The sequence below is a fragment of the Cetorhinus maximus genome, chromosome 8, assembly GCF_964194155.1.
Source record: "Cetorhinus maximus chromosome 8, sCetMax3.hap1.1, whole genome shotgun sequence".
NCBI classification, from domain to species: Eukaryota; Metazoa; Chordata; class Chondrichthyes; order Lamniformes; family Cetorhinidae; genus Cetorhinus; species Cetorhinus maximus.
The window spans coordinates 74,770,367-74,796,625 of record NC_135886.1 but is presented as its reverse complement, the minus strand read 5'-3'; the positions used below and the strand labels follow the sequence as shown (position 1 = coordinate 74,796,625).

The following is a 26,259-nucleotide window of genomic DNA, read 5'->3' as shown; positions in this document are numbered from 1 at the left end:
AATCTCCAGAGGAGATGAGGCCAGATAGAGTTGTGAGGGTATGTGAGAGAGAGTGAGTGTTGATGTTCCTTGAGCTGTCAGTGAGTGAGACGCCAGTGAATGTGTGATGGCCTTGTGAGTGTGTGAGTTTAGAGTGATGAGATGGTTGCCTCACCCTGGCGGCACGGATGAGATCATTCATTCTCTTCCTGCACTGGGTGGCCAACCTCTTCTGTGCAGCGTTGGCACTGACCACCATTGCCACTGCCTCCCAAGCTGGATTGGTGACACTGATGGGCCTCCTGCAGCCAGAGTGGGGGTAGAGGGCATCACGGCAGACTCCAACGGTGTCCAGAAGGCATCCCAGGGATGTGTCACTGAATCAGGGGGGCTGCAGTCTTCTTGCCTTTCAGGACCGTGTCTTCTGTGCAGCAGTCCTGGGCTGGAAGGACTGAGATGTGTACATGTGGCTGTACTTTAAATATGGCGCCCGGCTTGAGGAAGTGGCGAGGTGACGTGGCTGGTGAATCAGAGGCTGCCCACCAGAGAAACAGTGTGTTTCTCGGGAATGCATGATTAATGAGGCGGGATTGGGACAATGCGGCGTGAAAACCCGCCATTGTGGCCAGCAGGTAAAATGTTCCTTTTCCCGCCCATTACCGCACTTAGTGCAAACCTGGGACAATCCCGCCCGGAGCCTGAAGTATATAAACCCATTATCACTAGGTAGATTTTTGGATGGTGTTCACCTGACAAACAGATGTTAATCGATGGAACCTGATTGGAAAATTGTATGCAGTGTCCTTGGGTTGAATTTACTCCCATTTTGCACCTTACATTTCTACCAATTAAAAATCAGGTTAGGGAGTTTAAATAATAATTTGAGGTGGGGCATGAGGTCATTACATATTGGATGCCATTTCCTAACATTCAATGCATGACATTGAGATATATTGCACCCGTAAATAATGGGCAGCCAGGCTTGTTAAACACTGAACTACGTAAAGATGAGTTTAAAGGGTCCACTAAGAAGATTGCCTGAGTTATTTCTCAACTATATTGCTTGTTTGTTTATCTTAAACTCGTTTCAGGTTGTTTTTAAGTTATTTTTGTGGCTATAGTTGAACAGCTGGCTTTTTTTCAAACTGCTTCAATAGTGCCATAAACAGCACTAAGGTAGGCGGCCAAATAATTTGCTTTATAGTGTTTGTTGAGGCATCAATGCTGGTCAGAAACCAGAAGAACTCCAAAGAGCAGTATGGAATGTTTTGCATCTGCCTTAAAAGGAAGGTAGGGCCTCATTTTAACATTTCATCTGAAAGTTTGTATCTCAGACTGTGTAGTGCTCCCTCAGTGCTGCATTGAACAATAGCCTAGATTATGTGCTCAAGGCTCTGGAGCGAGGCTCGACACATGTCTTCTAACTCAGAAGTAAGAGTGCTAGGATTGAGGTAATGCTGAGGAGAATTTATTGATGAAACATAATGATTCAGACAATTTAAGGTTCAGATAATTTAACTGTTCTTCGTGCATGTGCTATGATATAGAGAAGTGACCTTGCAGCTAAGCAAACGATAGGGAAATCGAAAACCTCAAAACCATCACACATTTCTAAAAATTGATATTGCCCTCTTTCTCACGGTGGTCGGAGTCGAAGCCCTTCTGTTCTCACAGAGATTAAAATTAAACAAAACTAAGGCAGATCAAAGTTAATCAGTTGAAATTGATATTTCTCCAACACTGGCTCTTCAATCTTACAAAAGCAACAACTTGCATACATAGTAAGATATTGCGAGGCACTTTACAGGAGAGTCATGAAACAAAATTTGACTCTGAGCCACAATTGCGTGTGCAAACACAATGGGCCAAATGGCCTCCTTCTGCACCGCAACAATTCTGTGATAAGGAGACATTAGAATGAACGATTAAATGCTTGATCAAAGAGATATGTTTTAAGAAGCATCTTAAAGGAGGGGAGAGAGCTAGGGAGGCGGAGAGGTTTAAGGAGGGAGTTTCAGAATTCAGGGCCTAAGCAGCTGTAGACACAGCCCATAACAGTGTAGTGAATACGCAAGTGGCCAGAATTGGATGGGTGCAGAGATCGCTTAAAGATGATTTTGAAAGGAAATTGGATAGGCACTTGAGGGAATTAAACTTATAGGGCCACAGGAATAGAGCAGGGGGCAGGGGATTGAGACAGACTGGAATGAAGAACTGGCAATGGACTTGATAGGCTGACTGGCCACCTTCTGTGTTGTAATGACTCATGATTATCCCTATAGGATACTAGGGCTGGAGGAGAAGGTTATAGAGAAAGGGAGGGATGAGGCAAAGGGGAGATTTGAAAACAAGAATGAGAATTTTAAAACTGAGGCATTGCTTAACAGTGATCCTAAGTAGATCAGGGAGCACAGAGGTGATGGATGAACAGGACTTGGTTTGGGTATAGTATATGGGCAGTCATCTAGACATGGTTACTGGTTAATGTTCAGAGCAATCCAATGACTACAGTTTATTTCAGTGAATACCTTTTTATTTAAAAATCAAAAGAGCGAGAAGGTAGACATCATCACATTAGAGAGCATCCTTCACCATTTCTTGTGACCATCTTTCAAAGTAAATAGTACTTTGAATAGGAAATTGGTATGGTAGCAGCAAAGGTCAGATTCTGTGGAGGAACTGCAATAAAAATCTTGGAGTTTGTTTTGTAATTAGTTAATTGAGGTTTAAAAAACTTGTTTGGGTGGGCCATGCACCCTTTCCCCCATCCCCCACCCAACCTCATCATCCTATAAATGTTAATAGTGGTATTGTTTTAAGGGAAAGACGTTGATTGCATTCTTGTGGGATCAGGCTTGACTGGCTCTATATTTTAATTAACAAGCATTAAAATAGGACCTTGTTTTTTAAAATTCTTTTATGAGATGTGGACGTCGCTGGCAAGGCCAACATTTATTGTCCATCCTTATCTGCCCTCGAGATGATGGTGGTGAGCCGCCCTCTTGAACCGCTGCAGTCCATGTGGTCTGGAATCACCCACAGTGCTGTTAGGAAGGGAGTTCCAGGATTTTGACCCAGTGACATTGAAGGAACAGTGATTTAGTTCCAGGATGGTGAGTGGCTTGGAGGGGAACTTGCAGGTGGTGGTGTTCCCTTGTTCTTTTAGGTTGTAGGTGCTGTCAAAGAAGCCTTGGTGAGTTGTTGCAGTGCATCTTATACATAGTAAACACTGCTACCACTGTGCATTGGAGGTGAAGAGAGTGAATCTTTAAATTGGTGGATTTGGTGCTGATTAGGCGGATTGCTTTGTCCTGGATGGTGTCGAGCCTCTTGAGTGTTATTGGAGCTGCACTCATCCAGGCAAATGGAGAGTATTCCATCACACTCCTGACTTGAGCTTTGTAGATAGTGGAAAGACTGGAATGGAGTCAGGAGGGGAGTTGCTCGCCGCAGGATTCCTAACCTCTGACCTGCTCTAGTAGCCACAGTATTTATATGGCTAGTCCAGTTCAGTTTCTGGTCAATGGTAACCCCAAAGATGTTGATAGCAGGGGATTCAGCGATGGTAATACCATTGAATGCCAAGGGGAGATGGTTAGATTCTCTCTTGTGGGAGGTGGTCATTGCCTGGCATTTGTATGGCGCAAATGTTATTTGCCACTTATAAGCCCTAGCCTAAATATTGTCAAGGGAATGGCAGCAGAGACAAACGGAGAATATAGCAAAAGCTGTAAGATTTTTAGGTCAAATGAAGAATATGCAGGCTTTAGGATATTTTGGGTTGTAGCTAGGACATGGTCTGTTTTGAAAAATAAGAGTGATCATGCATTGGATGTTTATACTTGAAAGAGCCAGTTATAAGAACCAGGGAATGGTTGCAACAACTGTCTCTTTTATCAATAAGTTCAAGGAAAGAGTTATGGCCTATGACACAGGAACTGTAAACTAATAAATGTGATGGGGTTATTGGGTTATTGAGTATGAGTATTTACAACTAGACCAGATAATTGTTGTCACCACTCAGTGAAGTAGATGGATCAGCACTGACTGATTGAGGGAACCATTGGTGCTGGGAAGACAATTGATATAAACAGGTACAATGCACCTAAGTTAAAGAAAATGTTAAAGTAAATTAATTCAGAAACAAATAACAAGGGAAATAAAAGGTAGATTACTCATGTTGTCCATTACTAACAGCTAATTGAGGTAGAGGCTTGACATAATTTAAAAGGGAACTAGATATGTTTTTATAAAGGATGCAGGGAAAAGGAATTTAGCAGATAGCTTCAGTTGAAAGGCTAGCACCAACATAGTAGGGATGCGCTGAACAGCTTCTATCAATGCTGCCATTTCTGATCCTGTGATAGGAAAAGATATTATTAACCAGAAATCGGGCTTTGACTCTCAATTCAAGAGCAAATTAGTCTATGAAGAAGAAGCTAGAGAAGATATCTAGGATAAGGATACATACCACCAGGTATAGTGAATTTGTACTGGAGGGAATTCATTGCTCAGAAAAACAGGTCAGCCACATATCAAGAATACAATGGCCCAGAGTTTCCACTGTGTTGGAGTTTCCTCAGAAGTGGGTTGGGGCAGAATTCCTTTTGCCTGTGTGACTCTGGGCTGACTGTAGCTGATTTCTTGGGGTGAAGCTGATTTAAAATATTCATGGCAGTAGTCTCCATGTCTTATAGACCCTCAAAGCCACCCTTGGGATAGAGGGCATAGAAAATAGCTGCAGTTCCTGCAAATAGTACAGCATAGTTGACAGCCAAAGAAGAAATAATTTTAAGTAAGTTTGAATTTAGGATATTGGTTGGTGTGGCAATGTTGATGGCGATGTTAATTTCAAGGCAATTTGATCAGAGGAAACAAAATCATACTGGGATCAAATGTACCTCTCTTGCTCTATATTTTCTTGTATTCTTCTGTGGGTTATTATCCTTTGAAAAATGTTAAAAGATTGAAAGCCAAGGAGAAAGCAGGCCTTTCCTTCAAAATACTTCTGCATGAGTCTTAGCTTGTCAAAGATGCAATTGCCTATTTCATTCCTAATTTTCCCTTTTCAGGGAGAACTGCAATCTTGACGTGCTGATACTTTTAGCTTCTCCAGTGACACAGATTATGGACATAGTTCAGTAAACCATTATGGCGACTAACAAACTTTGACCTTGGCAATTCCATCATAACCTCAATGTCAAAGTTCTTTGGCATAGAACTGGGGATATCTGAGCCAAGAAAGCTTAGAAAAGATATTTTCCCATGTGTGCTCCTTTGGTTTGATAACTTAAAATCATATTTCTGCCATTATTATTTTAAGTCAGGTATTAACCTTATTTAATAAGAAAGATTCACAGCAAAATATCATCCATGGGAAAGTTTCCCTTAATGCTAGCTGAGTACTGCTGTGTCCATAGGCAGAACCAACATTTTTACTGCTTGGCAATTTAAAGAATGGCATTCAGGCCATTCTGAAATACTGATTTTAAGTGAATTGAGCTGTTCCAAGAAACTGGTAATCTCCGTAACTGCACCAGCCCTAGGCATGAGAAAACTAAACAGAGGCAATGATGACATCTCCTTTAAAGTAGGGATAGGCACATTATGTTTTTAACTGGACAGATAGGGGTCTAGTTTACATTGAAAGTAATTCATAGGATTTGCTTCTATTTTAAGGAAGGATCCTGTGAGAAGACTGTGAAAGGGGTTAGAGGTCAGCATTTTTAAAGAAGCCTTCCTTGTAACAGAAAGTTTCCCAGGAGGACCCCAGCCAAGTTGATAAGTGAGTATGTTACAAGGACACTGTGCGAAAATGGCTCTGTGTGCTTCTGAAGCCAATAATATTCCTCTGTTAACCCTTGTGCTTGCAGTTCAGGGGACATTGTCTTCCGGACCTTCTCATAGTAATTGTTTAGCCAGTCAATCTAGAAAATAGAACATTGAGAAGAAAAATAAACTTCTAAGTTCTAAACATAGTAACATCATGGAGATAGTAGAAGATTATCATCATTAAAATTGTTTCTGAATGCATTTTAAGCATTTGCTTGTACTGCTGTATAATATGCTACGCCATGTGGACTCCGACTGTAGATCTCTGCCCACAAGTCCCAAAACAGTGATGTACTGAATTTTGGCCTCTTATTAAGATGAAGTATAGAGTAGATTTGAAGAATTTTGTTATGGGGATTGAGGAAAAAAAATGTCTGGATTGTTCATCATAATAGAGAATCATGGCCCGAATTTTCTGGTTGGTGGGGGGGGGGGGGGGGAGCAGGAGCAGGGGGGGGAGCGAAGCAGGAGCAGTGGGGCAGAGCAGAAGCGGGGGGGCGGAGCAGGAGCGGGGTGGGGGTGCGGAGCGGGTGGGTGCGGACCCAATCGCTGCCTATGATCGGGTCCGTGCTGCCATTTTACGCGGGTAGACCAATTAAGGCCCGCCCAGTGTATTTCTTGACTTCCGAGGATAGTGGGAGTGCACAGACTGCCGGGTCCAATGGCGATCCGGCAGCCTGTTTAAATGAACGCCTGGCAGCCTTTTCTAGGTTGCTCACAATGGCAAGTGCAAGGCTTCTGCTGAGTAGGCCAGGCCGGAGGGTAGGGAGGGGGGCCAGTGTGCCCCTTGCTTTTCGGATGACTGACTTGCTGCCCTCCTCAAGGAGGTGGCAGTACGGCGGGAGGTATTGGTCCCCCAGGATGGGAGGAGGAGGCCCCCCCACTACATGACCAAATGTAACTGGGAGGGGATTGCAGAGGTGGTGAGCTCCCACGACATGGTGCAACGCACCTGGATCCAGTGTTGCAAGCGCTTCAACGACTCATTGTGCTCTGGCAGGGTGAGTACCATGTTGGCATTGGGCATTTAACCCAGCAGGTCAGCTTATCCCCCTGCTGCCCCACCCCCCCCAAATGTGAGTGTCGTGACTACATTGAATCATTGAAGGCATTTGTCCTTTGCTGGGTGGGCTAGCAGATATTGCCCATGCTGAGGTCAGCCTGAGAGGGTGCTGAAGAGATGTGTTTTGCCCCCGCAGCATGTGTTACACTGAGTCCCACATGACTGTTTTGGGGGCAACCTGGAGGAGCTGCACCAAGGCGCTGTGTTAGAACTCCAGGACATGTCCCAGTCAGGGTGATGACATGCTGGGAGGGGAGCTTCAAGGTGGCGTGGCAACAAACCATCTGCTGCCCTCTGCACTCCATGTGCTTGCACCTCCTTGCTATGGAAGGATATACTGTGTGGTGCCTAATGTGATGTAGGCAGCATGAGTCCAAGGGTGGGGGGGACAAAGGAGACCTAGCAGCTTTGTCTGAGTGTTCAGCAGCAGCGAGGTGAGGAGGCACTGGAGCCCTGATATGTCCCACTCTGGTTGGGGTGGGCCGTCCGCGAAGACTGTCCAGGTACAATTTGCACAAACAAATGCTCTTCTCTCATTTTCAGGAGAAGAATGCTCGTAATGCTGCAGAGTGTGAGGACTGGCGGCGGCCAGGCGCAGATCGCCATTCTCAGCCGGTTTGAGCAGGAGGCCCTGGATCTGGAGAGGCGCCATGCGCCAAGGTCCACTGGTGTTGGCGAGGCTGGGGTGCCACGGCCCCCATGAAGTCAGCATTGTCCTCCCAACAGCTCTTAGCACTGCTGAATATTAAATGATTTAATTTTGCAACATGGCTTGACCATTGGTTATGGAAGGATGAGCGCATAATGATCCAGGGGACAGGGGTGCACTTTGTCATTGTCTCCACGCTAAGTGCTCCACTGTCCTTGTTTTTCCTTTCAGCATCAGCGGAGCAGGGCCGGGAGGAGTAGCAGCAGAGGCCCCCTCTCACACCTGAGGGCCCTGAAGTCTCACCAGTGTCACACCATTTCTGCCAGGCAGGCACCCGCGCAGATACTAGCACCTCGGTGGGAACTCAAACATCAGCTAGTGTCCCGGGGTACAGCGGTGAGGGCACTTCACAGTCGCTGGAGGAGCTGGCAGAGACAGAGAGTGCCCACGGCGCCAGCAGGAGGACTGCAGGGGTCCAGGTACATGCTCAGTCGGTGCCTGATGATGTGCCTCTGGAGTTGTCCGTGAAGCAGCAGATGCAGGAAATGCAGCCGGGTGTGTGGGAGCATCTGGGGGAGACACATGAGGCTATGCTTGGCTTGGTCCTCGTGGTGGAGGAGTCAACGTGGACGATCGCCGAAGCAATGAGCCACATGTCCAAGTGCCATGCGTCCGCTATGGAGAGAGTGGTGACTCTTGTGGAGAGCCTAATCCAGGAGACCCGTCAGGGCTTCCTGGGGTTCTGCTCAGACCAGCAAGCCCTCATATCGGCATTGACCTCAGCTGGTCAGTGCCAGTGTGGGAGATGGTGTGGGCACCAAGTTTCCCAGCTTGGTGCCCGTCCATCCATGGCGAGCAGAGAGGTCAGAAGTGACCTCACATCGGCGCAGCAGCTGCCTGTTGTCTCTGTGGGTGCATCTCAGGGCGCTCCGGATGAGGGCAGCAGCTCCTCCGGCCCGCTCCCAGTGAGCATATCATCTGGTAAGGCTGTGATGACTGGAGAGATGCCAGCTGGGGAAATGGCAGCTCTCTCCCAGGTGGGCCCAGCACAGGCTCCACAGGCCAGAAGATGACTGCCAAGGTCATCAAGGCCAACGGGACAGTAGAGTCAGCAGGCTGCCTCAGATGCCATTCCGAGCGATGGGGCAGCACCAAGACGTAGTACCCAGAAACAAAAGCATAAGGCACCTTAGGCACACCACAGGTTTTTCACTGGTGCTTTTGTGTTGGCCCAAGATGAGGCCGTTATGATTTTATTTGGTCTGTAACACTATTGTCTTTTTTTTGTAATAAGTTGCCTTGCTTGACACATTAAATTCAGATATGTCACCATGGCTGAGCGTACCTCTTTTCTTCTGCATGTGTATGGTTTCCAAAACAGTAATGAGTGCTTTGTTGCACATTCAGCTTTATTAACAAAGCCCTTAGTTACTGTTCCTAACCTGGCAGATTTTGCACTTAGGTGTCGAGTATCGAGCGACAGCCCAGGCTTGTCCTGGAGGTCCACCTGTGGTGTGCTAGCTGAAGGTTCGTTGGATTAAAGCCTCCCGGGTGTCCCTGACTCCCTGGAGTGTGCCTGGGTCAGCGTCTAACCCCTCAGCATTTCCCAGTGCATGCTCATCTTCAGGCTCACTGCTGGACTCATCGTGTGCAGCCGCAGCCACTGTGTTGACGTCTTCATCATCCACTGCATCCCCCGTTTCCAGCGCAAGATTGTGGAGAGTGCAGCATGCAACCACTATCACCAAGACACGATCTGGGGGCTACTGGAGTGCGCTCCCTGAGAGGTCCAGGCATCGGAAGTGCATCTTGAGAAGACCGATGGTTCTCTCCACCACAGCCCTTGTGGAGGCGTGGCTCCTATTGTACTGCTGCTCAGCTTCTGTTCTTGGATGGCGGAGAGGCATCATGAGCCACTTTCTGAGGGGATAGCCCTTGTAACCCAGCAGCCATCCATCAAGCTGGGCTGAAGCACTGAAGAGCCCCGGCACCTGGGAGTGTCTGAGGATGTAGGCATCGTGGGAGCTGCCTGCACAGAGTTGTAGAATCAGCATCCTGTGATCACACACTATCTGCACGTTCATGGAGTGGAAGCCCTTTCTGTTGACAAAGGCACCGGGCTCAGCTGCTGGCGCCTTGATGGCCACATGTGTACAGTCTATTGCACCCTGGAAGTGGGTGAAGCCAGCAATGGCCGCGAAGCCTCTGGCTCGCTGTGTCTGGCTTGCCTGGTTCCAATGGAAGTCGATGAAGGTCAATGCACACCTGAACAGAGCATCTGTGACCTGCTTGACACAAGTGTGGACAGCTGATTGGGAGACACCACAAAGATCACCCACTGAACCCTGGAAGGAGCCAGAGGCATAGAAGTTGGGGGCAGCTGTGATCTTTAGAGCCACTGGCATGGGGCGTCCACCCACACAGTTAGCGGAGATCTCAGGCCCAATCATCTGACAGATGTAGTTGACTGTCTCCCTTGACAGTTGGAGCCTCCTTCGGCACTGCACCTCAGACTTATTGAGGTAGCTGCTTCGCCGCCTGTATACCCTGGCAACAGGATAGTGGTGTCTTCCGCAGCCCCTTCCGCCTTGGACTACCTCTTGGCCCTGCGCCCCTTTTGCCTGCAGCTGTCCTCCCAAAGGTGGCTCCCTTGGAGGCTGAATGTGCACTCCTGGCCTCCTCTCCCTTCCAGCCCTCCCTTCCTCCTCAGAGGAGCTGCCTCCAGTGGACAGTTCAGCTCCCAGTCCCAGGCTAAGGGAAGGCTTTCTGAAACCTGCAGGCCCAGAAAAGATTCCTCACTGCAGAGTGCTGATCTGAAGGTTAAGAACCCAGAAAAAGCAGCTGGTATGCGTTTTGAAGTACTGCAGATCACACAGGCAAGTTTGAAAAACTTTCAAAAATAAATGCTTGACATTCATGACCCCAGTGAGCCCTTTTATCCCGTGTGTGGATGCGGTTAATGCAAATGTGTCCTACCCGCCTGCCCATTGCGCCCATGCGCCAACCTGAAGATTGCATGGGTGCCGAAAAATCAGCATCGATTGAACACTCAAGGGCTTTAAGTGTCCCGTTAATTAATGGTGGGCACATGTCGGACATCATCGCGTACCCGCCCAGCGAAATATCGCGATGGCACGTGGTGACGTTGGGACACTTGCCCGACGTCACCACGCGTCATTTTATGCGCGGATGTGCGGGGCCCGTCCCCGCCCGACAACGGGGAAATTCTGCCCCATGTCTTTTCTGCATGCCTCAAATCAGCTGGTCATAGCGATCACTAACGGCTGTGTTTCCCTAGACATTATTGAACCGATGCTACTGAAAATGGAGTCCATAACATCAATACTCATCTCAGTCACGGCCCTTCGCTTTTGTAATTTGCAATGGCTTTTAATTTAATATACAAATGTCAAGAATTTGCTCTGGTATTATTTGTAAACTTTTTTCTTTTGATTACATTTAAGCTCTCATTTCACATAATGACTGGAGCAATTGTTTCTCTCCAGGAAAGCCTCAAATGTTCCTGCTCAAGATTGGCTTTCCCGAGGACAATGCAAGCAAAACTGTCACTACAAATTAAGGTGACTCAAAACTATTTGCATGTCTCAATGTAGCCTATTTTCTGATAAAGTTTAATTTTCTTCATCGCTGTTGTAAACTGTTCCTAATTGGCATGGATCCACAGCATGAAACTGCATCTTATTTGCCATTAAATTGGCAATTGCATTCACAGCCCTATAGGATGGGATGGTGTGGGAAATAGAAAAACATCATACTGAAGGACTACAGGTTATTTCTCTATGTATAGGGCTGTCTGCAGGAAACTTTACTCCGCAACAAAATATGCTGTTCCCAACTTGAAATTGATCAGTGGGTACTTCAAGGGACCTGAAATGGGAATGAGTTTCATTCACCAGCATTAAAACCTCTCACCTTGATGAATTGATCTGAATCTGAAACCAGTAAGTGCTGCTTTTTACAGCACCAGCAAGACCGGGATTAGGACTGGATGCGTTCTAGTTGCTGTTTTGGAACAATTGACAGACAAGTGCTGCGGGTACCTTGCATGCTAATTTTCCTCCCTCGTTTCCGGGTGCCTGACTGTGAGCTTTGACAGAGAAACGTCTGATCAATTTAAACAACACTGGAATCTAGCCGATTGTAGTGTAAATAAAATGAAGCACGCTTTCCATGTGCACCCCATGTCACTGTCCTAGATGTCTTTGCAATAAGTTGCAAAATGATGAAGGTAAAAGTGCATTCAGGTGCAGCAGCCTTTAGTCAGTACACAAGAGGGGAAGACTAGAACGTCTGATCATTGTTACCTTAACCTGTTTAAAATATGTGAATGAACAATGCAGTCAAAATATCCCTGATTGGAAAAACTAGGTGAGTTGCGCTACAAAATGGTGATGATAAATCACCATAATATGAAAAACTGAAGTTTTTTCCACCAGTTTCTAAGCTGCTAAATGAAATGCATTGTGCTCTGATCAATAAGCTTTCTGAGCTGCACAATCACAAACCCTGAACAACAACTTTAATTTATAATGTGTTGTTATTGTAATAAAACATCCGAAGCTGCTTCACAGGAGTATATTACCAACCAAAATTTGATACTGAGCCACATAAGTAGATAAAAGGGGGTCAAAAGTTTGGTCAAAGAGGTGGGTTTTGAGGAGAGAGAGGCAAAAAGGTGGAGAGGTTTAGGATGGAATTCCAGAATTTAGGATCTAAGCAGCTACATCACTTAATCACCTTGCAGATAAGGCACAAACAATAACTCACCTGCGGCTTGTTCATGATGGTCACATTGATCAGTTTTCGTTCATAAGGAACAAGAGACACATGTTCAAAAGTCAGGTAGGGAATGCCTCCAAATGTGTACTGTAAAAATGAATGTTTAAAACAATTCTTATTTCATGCATTTTTTTAAAGGACATGAGAATCATTTGCGCGTTGCATTATTCCTGTTTTGTGTGATTCTTTAATCTGGCAGGATATATTTCAGCATCAAGTCATCTAATGGACTAGTTTTAATCCAAGTTTTCAATAAAACGCTGATGCCAGAATCAAAAAGTCCAAATGTCTTGGCATTTAAAATCCAAATGGAGTTGACTGTGATACTGAGGACAATTAACTGTTTAATGAGAATTACTGAAAAGAAAAAAAATTAAAGACTTGTATTTATATAGAGCCTTTCAGATTTTTCAAAACACTTTACAGACATGAAGTATTTTTGAAGTGCAGTCACTGTTGTAACGTAGGAAATGCCGCAGCCAATTTGTACACAGCAAGCTCCCACAAATAGCAATATGATAATGACCACACAATTTGTTTTTGTAATATTGATTTGAGGGATAAATATTGGCTAGGGTGCCTAGGTTAACTCCCCTGCTCTTCTTTAACTAGCTACAGGATCTTTTTCATCCACCTGAGAGCACACGGCCCCTTAGTATCTCACCTGGAGGGTGGCGACTCTGACAGTGTAGCACTCCCTCAGTACTGCACTGGATTATCAGCCTATATTTTTGTGCTCAAGACCTAAAGCAGTACTCAAACCCAGAATTTTCTGTCTTGGAAAGAGTGCTACCAGAGCCACAGCTGACATGGAGTACAATGATGGAGGACAGAGTTTGCTGTAAAGTGGAAAATATCAGCAGCAGTAGAAAGAACAGGAAAACAACTGTCAGCATGCACAGAAGCATTTTCAAAGAAAAGTTTTTTTTGTTGTCTGTAATAACAAGAAGTGGTTTCCTGCTTTAGCTCTGGCTTACCATTTGAAATCTCCAAAGTCTTCTAAAACAGCAGAAACATTCAATTCATTGCTAGGCAGCCCAATAAGAGATGCTGATTACACAGCATCTAGAATTGTCTTTTCATATATATAGTTCTTACAAACAATAGTAATACCTGGTTATAATTACAAAGCAGAACTTCACTAGAGCTCAATGTAAGGTCTGCAACCATAATGTTGATCCCTTTTCTCTTTACAGGTTCTTTTAAAACTGCAGTGTGTTCCTGACAATCTTTTTTAACTCAAAGGATTCAAGATGATAAGTGAAATCTACTGTTTATAAAATTTATCCAAACTGCATGGTCCCAGCTCTCATACATGCTGACTTTTGTCAAATTGAAATTCAGTTACTAGGAGTAGGTTTTTGTTGGTTTGATTTCTCCTTCAGCCACCAGCTGATGTTATGGTAGAAAGCAGCACTCTATACATCTTGTAGTTAAAGGATGATAATGCTCATAAGGGAGCTCCCATGGTGATCATGTGGTGATGTGCAGACAGGAAGGGATTCTGCACTCAAGGTGATTCTGACTCTGCTGTTAGTAGGCAAAATTTGGATTCTAGATTTAATTAGGGAATTATAGAAGAAGTAAACATTAATCTGCAAGGGAGTGATGGAACTAGCTGGTGCTGAAAAGACCTTTGTTTTCGGAGTGCAGTACATTTATAAAAGGTTCCCTGCTGATTAATTGGAAAAATGTGTCTGGTGTACTTGAGATACAACATTAACAAATTCATAAGTGTTACCTTAGTTTCTGCTTTTACCACCATAGCAATATCTTCTATTCGAATTCCAAATTTATTATCTTCATAATAACCAGGCTCTGGAAGGGGAAAAGTTAACAAGTATGTTATGCAGCGTAACAAACATCCCTCGGAGAAGAGGCATCAGGTGCAAACACAGACCTGATGTCTAGTTATTTTTCACACAAAAGCTGATGTGCAATTATGTGCAATAGAGGTGGTTTACATAAAAACCTTGGAATCTTTTAAGATACAGCTGGATGCTATGATGGTGAATTGCAGTTTTTTTCCCCAGATAGATGGGTTAAAATGGACCTTCCTTCTCTGTATTCATCTTTTGATCATGTAAACCTTGATTCTTCTACCGGTACTAAAACACTCATACTGTTTAGTGGTGCGTACAGTTTGCATTTTGTATCAGTGGCTGTGATATGCGGCACAAATATATATAGAAGAGGTGTGATAGAAGACATCACTGTTAATGTGAAGGTTAAAAGGCCATAAATAGAAAATGATCTTTGGTTAAAGGAAACTCAGCTAGAAATTCTTGCCCTCTGTTGATCATCATTATCTGGATAGGCAAGGGAGGAATTCTGAGCCGTGATTGGGGTTCTGTTGTGTGTCTACACCTTTATGCATGGGTTCTAAAATCATGGGGTGGGATTTTCCCATCCTGCCCACGGTGGGTTTCGTCATGGATGGGAGCACGAAAACCAGTGGCAGGCAAAAAGTCGGAAATGCACCGGCGTAAAAACAGTTTTCAATTCTCCCAATTGCGGGTTAATGGCAGGTCGGTTATTTTGCTGACTATTGGTGTGAACGCCACTTGCATTCATTAACATCTCATGGATGCTCATTAAAACTGCTGCTCGCCGGAATCTTGTCACGCCTTCCAATCTTGCAGGAAATTATGTTGGCTTCAGACCTGTTTGAAAAGGGGTGGCCTGCACAAGCCGGGTCTCAGTTCGCTCATAACTTCGAGGTGAGTTACAACGTGCATAGCCTACCTGCCACAGCGCTGCACCGATCTTGTTGCAATGAACATCACACTGCTGGTGCTGCACGGTTGGTCTGCTTCTGTTCTTTGCCTATGTTATCCCAAAGAACACCACTGTGCTATGGCACTCATTCAGGCCTTCACTTTCAGACAGTGACCAGTACTGCGGCCGAGGTTGGGGAGTGCAAGGGTCTTTTACTCCTGGTGGCTGAGATCATCCACAGTGACACCACTGTGCAGTGGCAGTCAGACAGAACTCCACTTTCAAAACTAGCACTTCAACTGGGGGTGGTCTGTGAGGCGAGGGAGGGGACAATGAACACAAGGTGGACAATAGGGAGGGAAGGCTGAGGAATGGCAGTGAGAGGGAAGGGTGAATACGCGTTGGGAATTCCTGGGGTCGCCCTCTAACTTGTTGTTGCCGTAAGAGTGAACAGGACTCTGCTTAGAAAGAAAGGAGGAAGACCTCCTTGCGATGAAAGCCACTGAAAACCAATGGCTTCATTAGCACTGTTAATGGGGTACTCAGAACTCATTGGCTTCGCATCATTGTCACTGCATCTCAAGGGTAACAGATAGGGATGTAGAATTTGGGAATGCAGGCAATAGTGAAGGAGGTACAGCTATATCATTTATGGTATTCTATCAATGAAGGCCTGTCATGTGTTTATCAGATTTGACACTCCTAACGGGCCAAAGGGCATCCACCCATTGACCATGAGCAACTGATTGGTCAATAATATGCCACATCAGAGATTGGAGCACAGAGCTAGGTTGGGTCACTGATCTCAATTAAACCTTAGCATCCCATGCAGGGCCCAAGATGTTATATTGCTGCAATACCATCTTGATCACCTCCACATGTGTACTAGTGTCTCAGGGACAAGGTAGCATCAGCCACCCAGGCATGTAGGGCAGGAACAACCATGGACCCTGACAGTTTCCAAATGTTTCATCTTCTGAGCCTCACTTTCTTACCCCTTGAATCATTAATGTTTTCAATGTTTCCTTTCAGAGAGAAGGCAAAAGCACATACGGATGCAGAGCTCAATGCTGCCTTTGTCAGGGTCCCAGTGTAATGGAGGAGGTGAAGGAGGGAGAGTCAATGCTGGGCTCAGATCCAGCAGGAGGCCACACCTGAGGGACATGATCAAGCAGAGCCAGAGCATGAACAGGAGGGTCAGGAGGAGAGACCCAGACAACAGGGGCGACTTTCCAGACCAAAGGTTTATCGTAGAAGAGTCTTCTATTTACAAATAAGTGAGAGGCGATGCCATGCATGTCTGCACTTGTCCCAAGCTCTGGTACATCAAATATGCCACATTCTTCATGAAGAACTGACACCCTGTGGAGTTGGAAGGTATCTCCTTCCAGTGGCTTTGAAGGTGACCGCGGTGCTCAATTTCTTTGCCTCTGGTTCTTTTCAAGGATGAACAGGGAACCTGTCTGGCATTTCTCAGATGCCCTTCACAGGAAGGTCCATCATTATGTCAGGACCACTCAGGTGGCTCACTACAATACACTCCCGATAGGGTTTCCACACCATCACAGTTTATTACGCCCTTCACATCTGACAATGCAAAGACATGAACCCCTGCCAGAGGATGAACTGGAGGAGGATGAGAGATCATTGGAGTGTGATCATGCCATAGAAGAAAGAAGATGTGGGAGGCATGTCCATGATACGTTAATCGTTGACAGGTTCCAGGAAGAGTAAAGTCAAGTGAGGGAATATGGCCACATCTCTCCTAGCCCTCAATGCCATTTTCTTTCATCTCAGGGATGTCCACCCACTTGCAGCGAGAACGAGTCCTGCATTCAAACTTGCGCATTCTGGCCTCATAAATTGCCCGGCCATGATCTCTGCTTTGGACCATGGAGCTCTGTGAGTGAACTCACTCTGGGAAGTGAGAATCCACTGAGGAACAAGAGCAATGCGTGAGAAAACGTGAAGCCTTCGCCACCATCTAATGATGCAAACACTGCTGCGGCTGAGATGTGGACATGCCTAGGGATCTCCTCCCGTGCATGTCTTTTCTCCTGTCACTACCACTGAGGAGACACAAATGCCGCTAGAATATCAATGCTGATGAGCTGCCCTCACTCAATGGTGTTCCTTGAGGAAGAAGGGTTAGAAACGCTTACGTCACACATTTCCAATAAAGATTTAAACACATCTCCCTGACATCACACAAGGGTGCAGAGACTAGTTCAACTGAGGTTGACATCACAGGAATGTTAATCTCACAGTGAGACACTATCACTGAATGGGAGGATGGCTAAACCTTGCATAAGAGGATTCCAATGTACAGAATCACAATGCCTTCAGTTGCCCAAAACATTCACATAAACATCGAACGTATTCACAAAAGTGCAATTTCTTTACATGGTATAGAAGACCCGTGACCCAAAAGTGACATCAATTTTTCTTAACTTTGCTAACTCTACGGCTACGCCAGGGTGCAGACATCCACAGCAGAGGTGGAGGCAGCCTGTTGGCTGCTACTTCCTGATGTCTGTGATGACCTTGGTGGACGTCCCCTGGGTGCCTGAGGCCTGGAGGGCACCCTGTTCAGGACAGAAGTGCCTTCAGCAGCCTGAGCAGCTGGAGTGGATGGTGTCACAGGCAGAGGGGGCTGTGAGCGGCTGCATACCCTTGGAGTGTCCCAAGAGGAGGCCCCCGGGGTGTCCGGCTGACGCTCATCCTTCCTGTGGGTGCCCACGGGCCCCACCCTGACTCTTGCAGGAGATGGTGCTCCTGGAGGGGGGTCAAGGTGCCTCGTCCCCATGTTGCCTACGTCATGATGGTGCCCACCAGGGTCTGTGGCCATGGAGTGGTGGGTCGAGCGCGAATCCAGCAAGGCTTGCTGGACCAAGGTCTCTATGGTGGTCGCCAGCCTTCCCATAGTGACCTTGAGGCGCTCGCATGTTGGAGCCATGACATAAGACAACATGGACTGACTTCTCCATCGTTCACGCCAGTCTGCTGAGTGATTGTCGAATCTCGGCCTGATGTTCCGCCGCCTGTTGTTGCATCTCCAGCATTGAGTTGGTGGCCACTTCCAGGGGCTCATCATCTGACTCGGTCTGAGTGGGTGGCTGGTCTCCAGCAGCCCTCTGGGTGCTGGAGACCTGGGCTGTCCCTGCCTCCGACTGCCCCACTGATGTGTGTGTCTTTGAGGTGTGTGTGAGCGCCGTGATGGTTCCTCCTGAGCTTCCTCTTCAGACGTGGTCTGGGGACTTGGACTGGTGCATGACTGACTTGATATCGGCCATCCCTCCCATGGTCTGTGATCTCTTGCATCTGTTGTGCGCCAGCTTGGCCTGTATGAAGAAGAAAGAAAGGCATGTGATGAGGAGAGATGGAGCAGAGGTTGGGTGAGATGCATGTTCCGTGTGTGTGATGAGCCCTCCCCAGAAGGGCTAGAGGATGGAGTGTGAGCAACTTGATTGATGGGGTGGTGGTGATGTGAAAGTCTCGGTGAGAGAATGAGTGTTGATATGTGTCCCCCGCTAATGGTTGTGTGAGATCCCTGAAGCGAGTAGCCATTTGAGTGCATGATGCCATGATGAGAGTTTAATATTGGAGGGAGTTGAAGGATGACTTACCCTGGTGGAGTGGATGAGATCATTCATCCTCTTCACTGGGTGGCATTTGGGGCATGGTTGCCAGCCGCGCTGACCTGCTCCGCCAGGCTGGAGAGGTGAGGCTGGCGTGCTTCCTGCAGCCATCTCTGGGATACAGGACGTGTCCTCTGATCAAGGCTTGAGGGCCTGGTGGGTGAAGTGGGGTGCTGCCTTCTTCCTGAGGCTTTCAGCCTTCTTCTTGTGGCTGGAAGACATCTCTACATGTGTCCTGAAGACAGGTGGGCTGGAGACAGTGAGATTATGTGTTGGACTGGCATGTAAATGTGGCGCCCAGATCTTCGACCTCACCAGCTGATGGCGGGCAGATGAATCAGCTCCTGACCCGCCAGGTGATTCAGACCAATACCCTCCTGTGCATAATTAATGAGCTTCTAAGTGTGGAACTGGGCGCTAGTTCCCACCATTCCAGCACCGCCAAAACTGCCCGCCATCGCACTTAGTCTCATAAATGGAAAATTCTGCTCATGATGGGAAGGCCTGGCACTTCTTTGGCCTCTCCCTTGTGCTCATTTCAGAAAAGGAGGCAGGGCTGGTGGGATGATATTATCCATGAAGAAACCTATGGCCACAATGCTGGCTTCTGAATGATAATTGGTTGCAGAGCAATTCATTGCTATTTAGAAATCAGCACAAATTGGGCGGAATCTTATCATCTTTGAAATTTTTCTGCTGTTGGAAACAGTTGTGGGTCCTGATCCCAATGGTGTTGGCTGGCTGCATGATGTTGCAACCTTACAGTCGTTGGCAATGAAGAGAGTGCATCCATATTCGCCATCCATTTTAAGGATGGCTGGCAGGTTCCTGAGGTGGGATTCCCAATTAGAGGGCCCAAAGCTCTGAATGGCCAGCAGCTCCATCAGGAGGGGTAGATGCTGCTGAGGAAGGCAGGAGACCATGAGGGCACCTCAAAATGGAGAGTGTTCTGCAGCATTCTGAAAATTTAAAAATCATTCAGGTCCATAGCTGCCAGGCCATCAGTGTGGAGGGGAAACCCCTTCAATAGAATGGCTTGTGGCTGTGGTTATGGTCCTCTCATCTAAGCGGCTCCATGATGGGATGATTAAAAGAGTTTCCAATGCCAACACCACCACCCCCCACAAACCCCCCAACCAAACCCCTCCAGGAGGCAGCCTCCTTGTATCTGCCAGGTTGCAGACACATTTGGAAGGTCTGTCTGCTGCCAGGAAGATCCTGGCAGCACCATAAACTTGACTCCAATTGGCCCCTTAATGGACTTAACTGGCTACCTGCTGCTACATTGACGCTGCCTCCTGGTCCCACCTTCTAACCCATCTCCATGGGCTCAGAAGATTCCACCCACCCTATCGAGAAATCCTTTAAAAAAAAATCAGCATCTGCAGCCTCACGAGAATACAAGCAATGGTAACGTAGTCTTGCCAGCAAAGTTCATATCCCGTGATCAAATCAAATCAAATAAAATGGAGGTCTTATTTATTTAGCTGGATGCAAAGTCTGATGGTATTTTTTGAAGAAAATCAGGAAATTTTTCTGACATCCTGCCCAACATTGTTCACTCAAACAACATCAACAAAAATGGATCATTTAATTTGCTGTTTGTTGGGCTTTACTTAAACTGGCTGCAACTTTTCCCTGGACTCTACTTTAAAAAGTAATTAGCTGTGGAGTTCTCGAGGATATGCTAATTCCATGCATGTTCTCTCTTTCTCTGTGGTACAATTTAAAGGGTTTTTGAATCCAATTGTAAAAGATATGCCTTTCTAGTCTCCTCTCCTGGTTTACATTCTCTTTCTTTCCGTTCACCACACCCCTACCCTGGTGCTACAGCCATTGTCCCCCTTTGTGTCACCACCACCATCCACTGCCTCGCCCAAGTACTTTCATGGTTTTGAAACTGAATAATTCAACAAAGCAACACTAAATATCTGATTACTATGTTTTTCTCCAACCACCATTTGTTGTTTAAATAACATCCTTTTAAGAAATGCTTACCAATAGATGTAAACATCCCCTCCTGAAGCTGGCAAGTATGAGAGCTCCCAATGCCAACTGGCCCTGTACATAAATAGAAATAGAAATAAAATTCAATTTGGTACCAAACAAGTAACTTGTGTTATTGCTGATAACTTGCTTACTGTGAAGGTTATGAATGACCAATACATGTAACAAAGATGCTACAGAAAAGATCAGAGATGGAGGGCTAGTGACATTGTTATCAGATACAATCTAAGAGTTGCCAGTCATTGCCCGGATTAACTGACTCCAATACTGTACCTCTTTATACCACTGTTTAAAAATAGAACCAGATCTGAAACTAGCTGAAGTCTGACCATCATTTTGTAATATAATTGATCCAAATTATATTTGCTGCATTGGGATTGGTTGCAAATAAATCAAAGTACTGACTAGTTTACAGATTAACTCACCTAACAGACACACACAAATACACAGCAGTTAATTAATTTGCATACAGACACACACTGTAATGTACTCGTGTGTACGCACACACACACACCAGCCCCCCTCCACAATGTCTGACGTGTACGTACATGAAGTGCCTGGTGTACAGCCTGGTGCGCAGATAATCAGTATGTAATGCATACACAAACATACATCATCTCACACACATATTCATACATAAATATGCATGAGGAGTCTGGATTGCAGTAAATCAAAATTCTGGAACTCCCTTCCTAACAGCACTGTGGGTGTATCTACTCCACACGGACGGCAGCAGTTTAAGAAGGCAGCTCATCATCAACTTCTCAATAGCAATTAGGAGTGGGCAATAAATGCTGGCCAAGCCAGCGATGCCCACATCCCATGAACGAGTAAAGAAAAGAAAAAATTTTTCTCCAATATCTATAAATGTTTATGTATTAAAATAATATATTTATATAAATTTTATATTTCTATATATATTATATTTTATGTTCTTCATTACAAATTCACATCATAATGTTTGAAGTTTATATTTGCTTCAAAAGATACATAGTTCGCAAAAGCCTCCAAGTCATGTTGGGATGACAGTTTACAAAGATTTAATGTGTTTGCCTGAAAATCATCCACCTGATATTTTGGATGAGGTATTAGCTATGATAACATCTCCATTAAACTAGCGGAGAGACAGGAATCTCACACTAATACATTACATATTTGTACATCAATATCTTGCAGGGTAAGTTCAGGCCAGATTTTTAATGCATGATACCATAAAAAAAACTCCCAGGTCCCTGCCATCCTGGCTGACAAACTTTGGAGTGAATTTTATGGTCCCCAGATGGCATATTGAAAGTTGGAGTCTTGTAAAATAAAATGGGTGGCTAGCCCACCGCATTCCAACACATCCACGACCTGTGAGTTACAATGAGTGGGAAATGTGTCAGGCAGAACACCCATCCTTGCCGCTATTGAGGCCTTTAAATGGCCAATTAATGGAGAAGGTAGAGGCAAGGCGATCAGCCCAGCAGCTTTCACTGTGTGGGCTGCTTTTGAGCAGAAAGGGGGGTACCTCCTTTGGGGGTGTCCCCTGAGCCCATCGGAGGCAGCCCCTCTAGGATACAACCTCCCCTTTAACCCTCCCCCCAGGCCTCTAAAACCCATAGTCCCACCCCCTCAGTACCCCACTGGAGTCTGACTCCACAGGAACCAAAGTGAAAGGAACCTCATTTTGAATTCGTAAGGTGAAAATGCTTTGCCTGGTGTCTGGTTAGGCCTATGGGTTGCTGTTGCCTTAATGGAGATTAGTTTAAGAATTTGTTAAAAGTTGTAGTAGTAATAATTCGTAACCATGTATATGTGTTTAATATATTGTAGCTTAATAAAATATTTCATTTAGTTTAATATAAAACCTCTCAAAAACTGGGGGTCTGATTCCTGAACTTAGAGTTGCATCTCAAACATAACACTTAAAAATATTGGTTATGACAGTTGTTTAAAGTTTCCCTCTGGGATTTTTAAATAACTCAGCTTTACCAAATGGCTGTCTCATAACAATGGACTACCTATAGTCCCAGCAGTGGTCACCACTTGATTCTGGCGCTGCTGGGACTACAGAGCTGCCAATCAGATTAGCCAGCAGCTCTCTAGGGTGGAACTTTCCCCCATATGGGGGCAGAATTCCCACTCTGATCCAATAAAGGCTGTACCTAGCGCTTTGTCACTGTGGGGCAGCTAGGTTTCTGTTTGGTACGGTGCCGACAGACTTTTTGGTTGGGTGATGGGGGGGGGGACTGTGGATAATCCAACCCCTCTCTTCACCCCCCCATCCCCGTAAAATTCACCCCATTAAAATGTAGTTTAAATAGTTACTTTGAACAATGTGCATTTGAGAATTTTTAGGAAAGTTCCATTAGGACAAATAAGTTTGTCCCTCAAGTAGATCAATTCCATTCTTGAGATTCCATCAATCACTTGTCTCTATGTAATGGCTGTAATTGCCTCTGCAATCTATTTATATTCTTTTGAGTACCCATAAAATAAAAGACTGATTAATCAAATAAACCAATTAAACATATCGATAGCGTCTTAAAGGGGCACTGCAACAAAAGGACAAAACATTAAAGGAAACTTATCAAACTAAATCAAAATAACATTTTGGGGGCTCATGAAGCACTCCAACCCCATGGTGCCCACCAGTTGCAGAAGGCCTCAAGCGTACGAGCGGACACCACATGCTCCCTCTCCAGGGACACCCGGGTGTGAACGTAGCCATGGAAGAGAGGCAGACGAGTTGGGCCAGATGACCCCCGGAACTGCCCGCTGCCTGGACCTATGAATGGCCACCTTGGTCAGGCCCAGGCGTAGACTTATGAGGAGGTCCACCTTCTTCCGCACCCCCTCCACACTGGGTGGCCAAAGATTAGGAGTGTGGGGCTGAAGTGCAGCCAAAGGTTGAGGAGCAGCCCCTTCAAATAATGGAATGGGGGATGCAACCTTGTACAATCTACTCAAGCATGGAACACAGACTCCTCAAGGCTGCAGAAATTGCAGGCAGCCTGGGAGTCCATAAACCGTCTTAATCTATGATTGTATGGGACTACTGCATGCAACACCCTCCACACCAGATCCCTGATTCAATCTATTTATAACACGTAATTTTCCAATCAGAAATTTGGGCATTGTGTGCTGTCAGTTGATGTGGCTCTCCATTGAGAGGGCAAATCAAAAATTTACCCAAAGAACGCCTGATTCCGTGATCTTTCCCAATCACCTATTTCACAAGTCTATTTTCCTTTGAGTGAAAACCTGAATTCCCTTCTTACTCCAGCATGCTAATTTTAACTTGAGGCTCGGTTTTACAAATCTTTACGACAGTGAAGGATTTCCTGGATCAATTTGATTGTCCCCCTTCATAATGGTGAAAATTTCTTACAGCCAAATGCTTTTGCAATGAAACGTAAATTTTTTTTAGTATTTTGGAATGCAAGGAAGGAAAGGCCTACATTTTTATAGCACCTTTTATGACTGCAGAATTTTCCAAACTGCTTTACAGCCACTGAAGCCTTTTTGAAGTGTTGTCACTATTGTAATGTAGAGGATATTTGATATGTATTTGTTTGGTAAACAAAGTGGAAGCATAATGATTGATAGTTTGAGCATGCTCACATTCATGAACGCTGAGGAAGTTGCCGATTCCATGTCCAGTTCCGTGCTTGTAGTTGAGTCCCACCTCCCACAAGGCATGTCGAGCCCATACATCAAGCACATTTCCTAATGACAAACACATTATTAATATAGGACAGACAGAGTTGTTATATTTGAAGTCAGAAGTACTTTTCTGAGAATTCTAAAAGGTCCAAAAACCTCATCTTCCAGGAATGCATCCATGTGTCTCACAAACTGAACAAAAATCATGTACAAAGTGCTCCAAGTTTTATTTTACATTGCTTTATGGGCTCCCAGATATAGTGGCTGGCATTTATTGTCCATTATTATGAACAATAATAGGTACTGGAGAACAATGAGCTTCTCAGTGGCTCAGAAAATGAGTAGATGAGCTATACAACAGCTGCAGTGTGCATTTATATAGCTTTTTAATGCATTAAAACACACCACGTGCTTCCACAGGAGCATTATCAAACAAAGTTGAGCATTGAGCCACATAATGAGACAGGCCAGATGAACAAAAGCTTGATCAAACGGTGGGTTTCGGAGGAGCATCTTAAAGGAGCAGAGAGATCCAGAAACTTCCAGATTTGATCACTAGTCAGCTGATTTCAGCCAGGCGACAGTAGGGCTGTTATGATTAACCTCAGTGCCCTTAGGTTAAGGAGAAAATCAGCAGTGGACTCTCTCTCTTGAGTATTACCAAACAACTCCTGCTGCAAGGTACCTGTAGGCGCCACATGAGAATAGCTTCACACTCAGGTTTGATGCCCTAATGATTAAATAGACTAGTCACTAATAAGAGTCATACAAAAGATAATGACCACTTGGGTGAGATACTAAATTTTCTTCAACAATTCTCCTTCAGAAAATTAAACTGGTGTGGTGTGAAGGTTGCAATCTCATCTCCAAGTGAGTGTTACAAATCACTCGTTTGTTGAAAGAAAGTTACTGATCAAATCAGAAAAGTAAGTGCACAGATCAAGAATCCCCCGGCCCAATGGCCAGTTTATAAAATTTTAAAAAAGCAAGGGATTATTTTGTTGTGCGTACCTGTGTAATGGTAGAATAAAGACCAATGTGGTGAAGTGGAAATGGCAGAATGAGTGAGCAGGGACATGATGAAACTCAGAAAAAAATGCTCCCAAAAAGCCTGTAGCCAAATTATTGGGACTGACCTTACAAATGCATGCTATCAACAGAGGAGTGGTTGAAACTTTATAGGCAGTGTGCCCACAATTCCCTGATGTGTACAATCAGCAGGCAAGGCTCCCAGGTTATAGCACACATTCAGAAAATAGGCTTTGTTCATCCCATTACTGACTTACCAATTGTTCCAGCAGGGAAGATGGATCGAGCCAGGTCAATATGTCCCATCAGCACTCGAGTGTAAGCTTCCTAATAAATACATAAAAAGAAACCATTTTTTAAAGGATAAGTTCATTCTAATTCTATAAATTAGAGTGAGATTTTAACTGTGGTACTTGAGGAAATCTGCCATTTTAATTAAATGCAATTGATCTAGATGTTTTGGCACAATTTCAGAATACAGCCCGAGAAGTAATTTTTGAACACTTCCTCCTATGAGAATATCTGAATAAAACTGTAGAACTTTTTCTAAGTCTTTAAACATTGTTACAATTTATGAAAAACATTATGAAAATTTAATATTAAAAATTTAAGAGATGATACAAACAAAACTGATTTTTAACGAGTGGAGGAACAGAGACCTACAGTAACATGAATTTTTAAGGGAAGAATTCCAGGTGGAAAAAGCCATTAGGGAGCAAATGGAATTCCTGAATTTTTATGCAAGATATGGAATACAAAATCAAAAAGATGATGGTAAATTTGTATAAGAATTTGGCTAGGCTGCAGTTGGAGTGCTGGAGGTATTTTGAACATCCTATTATAGGAGAGATGCTGGAACTATGATGACACCAGATTGCTGTTGTGTGCTTCAGATG

The 26,259-nt window shown here is 45.1% G+C and overlaps 1 protein-coding gene across 2 annotated transcripts in view; it reads right to left on the bottom strand.

Annotated features, from left to right (window-relative positions):
- Nucleotides 1-5,289: 5,289 nt before the first annotated feature.
- The window catches only part of xpnpep2 (X-prolyl aminopeptidase (aminopeptidase P) 2, membrane-bound), a 157,862-nt gene continuing 136,892 nt past the window's right edge, over nucleotides 5,290-26,259 (bottom strand). For both annotated transcript variants that reach the window (XM_078547058.1, XM_078547059.1), the window contains 6 exons: nucleotides 25,621-25,690; nucleotides 24,293-24,397; nucleotides 20,678-20,740; nucleotides 14,065-14,141; nucleotides 12,312-12,410; nucleotides 5,290-5,906 (listed from right to left, as the gene is read on the bottom strand). In XM_078547058.1, coding sequence (XP_078403184.1) covers nucleotides 5,706-5,906; nucleotides 12,312-12,410; nucleotides 14,065-14,141; nucleotides 20,678-20,740; nucleotides 24,293-24,397; nucleotides 25,621-25,690 — 615 coding nt within the window. In that variant the 3' untranslated portion in view covers nucleotides 5,290-5,705. The remainder of the gene's footprint in view (nucleotides 5,907-12,311; nucleotides 12,411-14,064; nucleotides 14,142-20,677; nucleotides 20,741-24,292; nucleotides 24,398-25,620; nucleotides 25,691-26,259) is intronic.